This window comes from Myotis lucifugus, unplaced genomic scaffold (assembly GCF_000147115.1).
Source record: "Myotis lucifugus unplaced genomic scaffold, Myoluc2.0 scaffold_257, whole genome shotgun sequence".
NCBI lineage: Eukaryota > Metazoa > Chordata > Mammalia > Chiroptera > Vespertilionidae > Myotis > Myotis lucifugus.
In genome coordinates, this window is record NW_005871305.1 from 313,484 (window position 1) to 323,507 (window position 10,024).

The following is a 10,024-nucleotide window of genomic DNA, read 5'->3' on the forward strand; positions in this document are numbered from 1 at the left end:
GCTTCTTGTGTTTGAATAAGTGGTTCATTCCTGTTTGACCTTATACTTTCTGACCTGTTATAAATTGTTGTGTAATAATCCACCCCGAACTTCCTGCTTCCGACAACGTATTATTCCTCACGACTGTGTCAGTTGACGGTGCCCGTTTGGAGGTCTGCTTCTGTCTTGCCTGAGTCATGGATGCGGCTGCTGGACTGTGGCTGGTAAGTCTGAGATGGCTTTACCCACTGTCTGGGGACTGGTGGCTGGGGCTCTCTCCACGTGCTGTCTGATCATTCGGTATTTTAACTGGATTTCTGTACTAGGCAGTGGGTGTTCTAAAGGGGAAAGGTAGAAGTTGCAGGGCCTCTTGAGGTCTAGGCTCTGAAGTCACATGATGTCACATCTTTTGCATTCTGTTGGTTAAAACAAGTTACAAGGACAGTCCAGATTTAAGGGATCAGGGGGGAAAGTCTCACCTTTGGATTAAGAGGAGCAGCAAAGTCAATTTCATAAATGACTTTAAGAAAATGTAAGTAAAGCCCTAGCTGGTTTGGCTGAGTGGATAGAGCATTGGCCTGTGGACTGAAGGGTCCCAGGTTCGATGTCATGTATGCAGCTGCTGGCTGTGGCTGGTAAGGCTGAAATGGCCTTACCACTGTCTGGGACTGGTGGCTGGGGCTCTCTCCACGTGCTGTCTGATCATTCAGTATTTTAACTGGATTTCTATACTTGGCAGTGGGTGTTCTAAAGAGGAAAGGTAGAAGTTGCAGGGTCCTGGTTTCGATTCTGGTCAAGGGCACATGCCCGGGTTGCAGGCTCGATCCCCCAGCAGGGGTCTTGCCAGGAGGCAGCTGATCAATGATTCTCTCTCATCATTGATGTTTTCTCTCTCCCTTCCTTTCTGAAATCAATAAAAATATTAAAAAATAAAAAATGAGACCCTCTTATAAAAAATGTAAATAGACACAAGAGGGGACATGACAATGGCAGCAATCTGTCACATAAAAATGACAATATTTTTAATAGATTGGTTGGATGTCCTTTTTGTTCTTACATTTTCATATGTTCTGAATTTGGTAAGTCTGGTGTATTTCTTTGTGAAAAAATTCAGAGTTGGCTTCTATGAACTCTGGACCTCTCCCTCACTAGTACAATTTTGTAGACTAAATTTCCAGGCACTTTAGTCATTTGGTGTATTGTTTTTAAATATTATCTAAATAGTATTTTAGCAATGGGTCACCTCCTAGAGAGGAGCCTCTCCTTACTCCTGCTTTAACACGTTTCCCTACATTGCCTCAAGTTAAAAATCACCCGGAATCTCTCCAGAGAGATTCTTGGGCCTGACCCAGACCTGCTGAGTCCATTTCCAGGGCGGATGCCCCATGATCCTCATCAGGCAACTTTGGGAATAATTACACAAGAGTAAGTTGAATTCTGCTCACATTGAGTCACTGTGCTAATGCCCCTTGCCCCGTTCTCCTCTTGTTTAATCTGAAATTGTCTAGTGATACACATGGTCACATTTGAAACATCTTTGGTAATACAGTATATGGTTTATTACAGGTAGAAGAATTTGGTTTGAATACCGACCTAAATAATTGATTTTGCTGAGGTAAACTGTGGAAAAAAAACATTGTAATGTGGTTAGTTTCCAAGGGTTGCCTGAAATATTTCTTTTAGCCCTTCATCTAAATATATTTCTTTCTTGTTAGAGAAGTGGGTTCACATCCTGGGAATATTAGAATTATTTGGAAAAATGGGAATATTAGTAGTATTTGGAAAAAGTAATACAGTTGTTATAGAAAAAGAATTTTATTATTGATATTTCCAGTGTTACAAATTGTACTGATATATGTACAATAATTATTCATGAGTTTAAACATTTCTTTAAAAGAAATACTTAATGATATCTCTTTTTGCTTTACAGAATGAATGTGCGCCTGCAGAGTTACCTTGTCTGAGGGAAACTGTATCTTCTCTTGGACTATCCTAAAGCTGGGGATACATTCGTTTTTAAAAATCAATGCCCAGTAGAATAATTTGGAAACCTACCAAGGGAGAGAGTAGGCTTCTGAACAATTCACATTTTCTTTGTACTTGGGGAAATGTTCTCCAAACATCCATCTACCCAACTGTTCAGGACCATAATAACTGTCCCTATGTCTGTGGCTTCTACTAATTCTACAGCTTTATACACCTGAACTTTGCTTTTTTTCCCCCTGTATGTTTCTGAAAACTCAGGAAGAGCTAAGCTGTTAACATATTTCATCAAGAAATGTGTCTTGATGATTTATAACTCCAAAATTTCAAATGCTGTAATAGCAAACCCCCCAATTGGATGTACCTGTATTTTACGATGACTTAGAAACTTCTTTTGCAAGTCAGCAAAAGTTGTAGAATGATTTGAGTTTATTTTTTAAGATACACGGTAACAAGAGTTCATGAGTTCTGCGTCCCAGCCTGGACGCTGACCATGGAGAAGTAGATGCCCTTCTGTGCAAGCAGCTGCTGATGGGTGCCGTGCTCCCTGATCTTGCCGTTCTGAAACACCACTATCAGGTCTGCGTTCTGGATGGTGGACAGGCGGTGGGCGATCACAATGCAGGTGCGGCCTTCTCTGGCTTTGTCCAGGGCTTCTTGGACAATCTATTAATAAATCAGATCAGAAGTCTTATCTTAATTATATAAATAGGTGTTAGCATTAAAGGAAATTAAAAAATGTTACCATCCAAGCAATAAAATTTCATTTCTTATCTCTTTGAATATTTGCCTTTATACCTGTGTATTAATATAACTTGACATTACATAGTTATGTTCTTTTCAATTATAATAAAAATGGATTGTCACTATAATCTTCACAAGTAGTTAAAATTTCTAACTAGTCACAAAATATTTTACTTAACTAGTTCCCTTTTATTGAGTATTGTTTTCCATTAGAATATGCTAAAATGATTTATGCAGCCTTTTCTTTTGAATGCTTTACTTTTAGTGTGTTTCTAAAAGTAATACATGATCATTTTAGAAAAATTGGAAAATACTGAAAGGAATAAAAATATTCTACCTCAAAATAACCACTGTCTAAATTTCTATTTACTTTTTTCTGTGCTTGCATATTATTTTTTTTCATGGCTAATAGCACAAAAACCCTCTGTTTTACAAATTAAATAGGATGTGAGGTGGAAGGCCATACTTTTTCACTTTCAGTATCCAGAGCGGATGTAGCTTCATCCAACAGCAGGATTCGAGGTTGTCTGATGAGGGCCCGGGCAATCGCAATCCTCTGTTTTTGACCTCCTGAGAGTTGAGTCCCCTTATCTCCCACTTTTGTGTCATATTTCTGCAAGTCGGTCAACAAAATTAATTAAGGTCCTAACCCAGCAAAATTACTAATGTTATAATGAATAAACTTTTACTTATGACAGTACTGCTTATAAGGAAACATAATTTGGAATCAATAAAAAGTTTCTGTAACAGCTACATAGTTGTCCATTTAATGTTTTTTTACATTTAACAGAAAGTTTGTTTTCAAAATCCAAATAGAAAATGAGCGACCTTAATTCTCAATGGTATTCTGCAACAAATTCTTGAATTCCTACCATTATCCATATGTCATCTGATGTCCTAAAAAGGTTAAATGTTAATGTGTAAGGTTTAAAATTCTTTAAAAATTGATATAATCAGATGACCAACAAGGAACCCAGTTTATTCTCTTTTAAACTCATTCACTCAAATATTTCCTGAGTATCTGTTATGCTTAGAACTGTGGGAAGTGTGTAAAAATGAATCAGGCTTTATTCCTACCCTGAAGGAATTAAAATCTAAAGAGAAATACATATTCAGCATTCAATACAAGTTAAGTACCAAATGAGTAGTATAGGCAACATGCTATGAAAGATCACAGAGGGAAATAGAAATTGTGGAGATAAGGTGGGAGAAGGAGAAAGGGGAGATAAATTATACTTTTGTAGAAAAGTTGGTAAGCTTGATATTGAGAGAACATTCTAAGCCAAAAACGCACAGAATGGATAAAAGTAAAAATTGAGTTGGTTCAGTTTACAGTGAAATACTACTCAGCAATAAAAAGGGATGAACACAACTTTAGGGAATTAGGCCAAGAAAAGCTAATCGCAAATGGTTATATACTGTAAGTTTATATAATGTTCTAAAGGTGAAAAGTTACAGAAATGAGGAACAGTTACTGGTTGCAGAGGTTGGGGGAGTGAGAATGGGAAGGAGGGGTATTCTATATAATAAAAGCCTAATATGCAAATTGAATGGCTGAATGACCCATGGAACAACCAGTCGCTATGACGCATACTGACCACTAGGGGGCAGACAATGCAGGAGCTGCACCCAGCCCGCAGGCCCCAAGCCAGCCAAGGCAGGTGCCAGCAGGGGCCCTGTCGCCCCGAAGATTGGCCCTGATTGCTGGCCAGGCTTAGGGACCCTACCCATGCATGAATTTCATGCATCGGGCCTCTAGTGTGCTATAAAAGGACAACATGAGGGATCTCTGTTGTGATAGAATGTTCTGTGTCTTGACTGATAGTGGATACATGAATCTGCAATGCAGTAAAATTGGCAGAACTAAATACACACATATACAAATGTATACATGTAAGATGAAGTGTGAATGAGATCTAGGGATTGTATCAATGTCAATATCATGGTGTTTTGCCATTTTGTCTTTGGAGGAAACTAGGTAAAAGGTATATAAGATCCCCCGATTCCTTACAACTGCATGTGAATCTATACTTATCTCAAAGTGCTTAATTAAAAAAAAAAGTATCACCAGGGATACTTGGCCACGGTCTGAATGGAGCCCACCAGTTCGCAACCTGCGATATGGTGCGTTAACTTAATATCACCTTATTTGCTTCTCACTACATTTGTATGAGGTAGACGTGACATAAGGACACTTGGTATCGTGAAGTTCCATGTCTTGTCCAAGGTCAGAGAGCTAGTACATAGACACATTCTGTGGCGTTTGACTTTGGGAACTGTGTTGGGGAGGGAAACAGTGCGCAGTTGATTCTGATTTCATCCTGAGAAGTTACCAGTTAACTTACATGGGGTAAGGTCTCGATGAAAGGATGTATGTTGGCTGCTTTGGCTGCACTCACAATCTCATCCTGGGATACCACCCTGCTGTTGTCTCCATAAGCGATGTTCTCGGCAATGCTGTAGTCGAACAGGATGGGCTCCTGGGACACAATCCCGAGCTGGGCTCTGAGCCACTGGACGTTGAGTTTCTTTGCCTCTTGACCATCTAGCAGCTGAAAACCAAAGTCCACAAATTATAAGAAAGGCTTGAAAAGAAAAGAGAACTAGGCGCTAAGTTACTAGATGAATCATTTGGAGGATTTGGGTGCATATGGGCATCAGCAGTTTATGAAATACCAAGCCTCACAGCCCCTACACACTTACACTGTTCCTTTTGAGCTCGGTGTGTCAGCATTTTGAAAAACCCTAACTTAACTCTGGTGCCGTGTCACATACAGAAATTTTTTGATATTAGCAACCATAGTAAAACAAAGACTTATATTTTTGATATTTATCTTATATATTTAAATGCCATTTAACAAAGAAAAATCAACCAAAAAATGAGTTTGCGTGTCACCTTACACTGTTGGAGGCCAACATAGCCAACAAAATGATTTTTATGATGATCATGCTGTCCCTTTCTTGGTCTAACTGGCAAAATGACAGCACGTTTGGTCCTGTTTTCATATTCCTCTCTTCGTCCTTATCTGCCCTTCTTCAGGCAAGGGTACCATCCCCTGCCTTTAAGAAGCCCGAAATTAGGTGTTCTACTCATACCTGCTCTACTCATCCCCGGAATCACTCCCTTTCAACTTGACTTTATCCCCCTCCAGCAGGCATACCAGAACAAAATGCAGATTCTGGAAGCTGGTTACCTCCTGACCTACTTCTACTTCTCTTTCCCCTGAGATCTACCGGCCCTAACTGTTCTCTCTTTGACAGCACCAAGGACAAAAGTTCAAGGGGAAGTGTGCAAGGTCAGGGGGCAGTGTCCTCGGGAGAATGGTTTTGTTGGTGGCAGTTTTGATTATTTTTTGTTTGCTGTAAGCAGGAGGCATGATGCTTCCAGAGCAGCCTTGAGATGTAGTGACTGCAACGCAGCTTCCCGCAAGGTTAGAGTCACCAGAGAAGAAACAGACACAGATTCCATTAGTCTTGACCCCTCAATAAAGAAATTCCCGCCACAGTATTAGCTCAGCATAGCCACAGTGCTGAGCTGGACTGCCTGTGTTCATAACTGCCGAGTGACTGTAATGGTGGAAGCATAAGGTTTTCCAAAAAGAAACAACAAGGTTTAACCCTTCGGTGACTGTCTACATGGGGGTGGGCTCCCAGGGCTAGGTCAGTGGGTGTGACCCAAGGTGATGGAAGAGGCAGGCATTTTCAGAGCCGAGGCTTCACTTAGGGAAGAGAGCCAGAGCTAGATACCAGGAAATCAATGATGAAAGCCAAACCCGAATGGGCTGAAGGTGAGGGCCAAAGTCAGAGAGCCTGGAGTGCAGGGTTGGAGAAGGCAAAGCAGAAGTGGGTGGGGAGGGAAGAAGCAGGCATGGGCCTGTCCTGGCAGCCTACGTAACACTCTGGCAGGAGCGTGGGCTTTCCTTTACAAACCAGGAACTGAGGGTTTACTTAGGAGGATAAGGCTGGCAGGTAGAGGTCAACTTCATATTCACTATTTTCAGAACTACACTAAATTCCAGATGTTCTACCTGACTTCCAATATCCGTTTGACTCTGGGTGCCAGTTTAGGGTTTACAGAATGTGGTCATTCTATCCAATAGGACTGTGGGTCTTATTCAGGTTTTTCCATTGTGGGAATATTGGTTTAGCCACTTGAGATACTGCCTTCAATCAGGTTACTGATGTCAGAAAGTGCACGTACCACGGTTCCGGCCGTCGGGTCGTAGAAGCGCTCCAGCAGCTGGACCACCGTGCTCTTCCCGCAGCCGCTGCTGCCCACCAGGGCCAGCGTCTGGCCCTTCTTCACCTCCAGGCTCAGCCCCTGCAGCACCGGCACGTTGGGCCGGGTCGGGTAGTTGAACACGACTTCATTAAATGTCACATTTCCTTCAAACTTATCCTGAAAAAAATTGTTTTATTGTTGCTATTGTAATCGGTCTGATCATTATGGTAATAAACAGTATTATTTCAAGAAAACTTGACCAAAGGCTGTAGTAAAAAGACATGAGAGTCATATTCAGCACAAGGGCTAACACTCGTTAATACGGACAGAAAACTGTTACATAAAATGAAGATGGGCGATGGGCTACAGGTTACATTAAATAGTCCTTTCATAGATAGTGCTTATCTAACCTTGATTTCTGGTTTAAGACAAATATTTAGCATTCTCAAAGGACAATCGGGAGCCTGGAGCCAAGCCAGTGGCTAAAGATTCAAAGGGGTGGGAATTTAGGGCAGTTTCCACCTGCAGGCTCGGTGGGCAGCCCGTCCCACGCCCTGGCAGCCTCTTTATCTCACTCACCAACACAGCAATTTTCTCAGAACATGAATACCTGGTAAAGTCCCAGAAAGATCAAGTCCCTATCTCTCTACCCACACTGCTTCTTGTGCAGTAAAATGTACAGCAGCTCGTGTTGTGCCAAGAACCCCCCTAACCAAGTTTGAGTTCACTTTGGAAATAGTGAAGTGTACGATGACTCACTGTGAATACAGTGGCCTCCTTACCAATTGTAATTCAGTCATTACAAGATGTGATTACAGCCAAATTGCTCATTGCATTCACTTATAGAATTATATGCATATACCTTCATGCAAAAGTGACTAACAGTTTTCATAACAATTAGCCAGTTCCAGTACATCTGGACTTTTTTCTGTTTTTTACTTTTGATGTGCTAAACTTCAGAATCCTTGAAACTCCCTATGGAATTTTAAAATGCCAGGAAAGTTGGCCAAATCCTAGATCTGTAAATATCACCAAGATAAATAAATGTCAGTGTAATCACTATAGATTTATCTTGTGGCCACAACCGAGCAGACAGCAGACCTTGGGGAAACAATTAACCAAGCACGCATAAGGCAGCAGAGAACTCACAGGCCTCAGGCCTTCCTCGCTGTAGCTGTCAATCACAGGTTGTCTTTCAAACAGCATGAACAAGTGGGCTGCCGACAGCTTGGCTTTGGCATAGTCTGGAGCAAAGGAGCTGGCGTGTCCTAGTGCCACTGCGCCAAACACGATTGCTGAAAACACCCTAGAGACCGGAAGAAGAGGGATTAAAACATTAGCCTGTATAATTAGCTCCATGATGTTTAAAAGTCCACAGACATACTGCCCACCAGTACAGATATTTTTTTACTCCCTGAGGCATGCCCCCACCCCACCTCGTCCTAGGAGCACACATTCCTATGAAATTCCAGTAACGGAGCGAAATCCACAGGGAGGCAGATCACCATGGAGGGTTTCTTTATTCCTTAGGAGCCTCTACTTTCTTAGAGTTCCTGTAACTTTCCACAGTTCTTCTCATTTTGGAAATGGCTTATAACTTAATCTGATTTGTAATCTCAAGGAATATTAATAAGTACGGATACCCGTTTTAGAGCTGAGGGAACTGAAGTAGCGTATTAAGGGGCTTGGTCAGCGCCAGACAAGCAGTCATGTTTCCTCTTGAAGCTACAGCCCTGACTGCCAGTGTGTGGTTCCTGCTAGACTCCCGCACAAACAATACTGACCACTGGAGTTAAAGAGTTTTCATTAGGAAAAACAAGCCTTTACCAGAAATAGCTTTTCTCTTAGAAGTAAAATAATTATTGATACTACCCTGAAACAACTGTCCTAAGCTAAAGGTCTCCTTTCTAAGTAAATAGTCTTTAGAGGACAGATAAGGATTATAACTGCATTTATGAAGGGCCAAAGATTCCCAGGACCTTCATCTCCACAAAGCCATTTACTTCTGACACCAGAGTTCCCCCAGAGAAAGGGGAGAGGGAGAAAACCTCTATCTAGTAATAATGGAAACTTAAAACCTTTTTTCTTCTACCAAGCTTCTACAGCTAGGATATTAAAATGTGTTTTAATTACACGGGGACAGGAATGGTGGGTATAGCAAGGCTCTCAAATACTTGGTAAGTTTGGTTACCAAAAACTAAATTGTCAAATAGTGATGAACCTACGTGTAGCTGCCTAGCTTTCCTATACACCTATAATCTAGCTTTAGCACAGAAGATAAAAAAACTGGCTTCTGATTATCCAGAATTTAACATTTTGATGGTAAAAAATGAAACAAAAAAAGCAAGACAAATTTTCTCAGTGATATTTTTCTAGACAGTAGAAATATTCCAAGTTGTCAGCCCCAGATCTGAGCTGCATATTTCCATTTGATCTTCTGAAACCACTTTCTACTCTCTACCCATGTCTATGTTGTACCTTCCCAGTTTGTCAGAGGCTGACCCTTCGTGGACTGCACCAACAGCTTTTCTTGTCCTCTGGCGTCTGATGGGGTTTGGCAATGAAGGGGACTAGCTGGGGGTGGGAGGGCTGGAGGAGAGGGAAGCCAGGGTATTTGGTTTCTTTCTTGTTGGATTGTTGTGTTGTTGGTATCCCTCCACCAAAGAGGACGGAAGGCACTTTTTTTCACAGTTATTTCAATTTTGGATGAAAAGAACAGCTTTTAAACACTTCACCTTCTTTGTTTTGACTTTTTTTTTTAATGGTTCCTCACTAGTCCTTTAAAATCATCCCATCAGAGCAGAAATACGCCAAGTGATCTTAAAAAAAATGGCTTCCCTTTGGCAAGACTAGGCTGCAACTTAATTGAATGTATCTAGCATATTTTGAAAAGAGGAATGTATCAATTAGAAAGACCACTGGTTAGTCTTGTTAGGCTTGGGAAATCTAAGAAAATAGGGAGAAGAGACTAAGGGCAAATGGTTGGCAAGGTCTTCCAATTCGGAACTTCCATTCTTGCAGGCAATTGGTGCCTAAACAGTATTACCTCGTTCGCAGACCCACTTCATAGATCACTCAATCAACAAAAGGATAGTA

The 10,024-nt window shown here is 41.2% G+C and overlaps 1 protein-coding gene across 1 annotated transcript in view; it reads right to left on the reverse strand.

Moving 5' to 3' along the window:
- Window positions 1-2,369: 2,369 nt before the first annotated feature.
- Window positions 2,370-10,024, reverse strand: part of ABCB4 (ATP binding cassette subfamily B member 4) — a 66,168-nt gene continuing 58,513 nt past the window's right edge. Inside the window, exons 21-25 of the mRNA XM_014464613.2 lie at window positions 8,078-8,234; window positions 6,908-7,105; window positions 5,052-5,258; window positions 3,173-3,319; window positions 2,370-2,628 (exon numbers count right to left, since the gene is read on the reverse strand). Of these exons, the coding sequence (XP_014320099.1) occupies window positions 2,422-2,628; window positions 3,173-3,319; window positions 5,052-5,258; window positions 6,908-7,105; window positions 8,078-8,234 (916 nt within the window). The 3' untranslated portion in view covers window positions 2,370-2,421. The remainder of the gene's footprint in view (window positions 2,629-3,172; window positions 3,320-5,051; window positions 5,259-6,907; window positions 7,106-8,077; window positions 8,235-10,024) is intronic.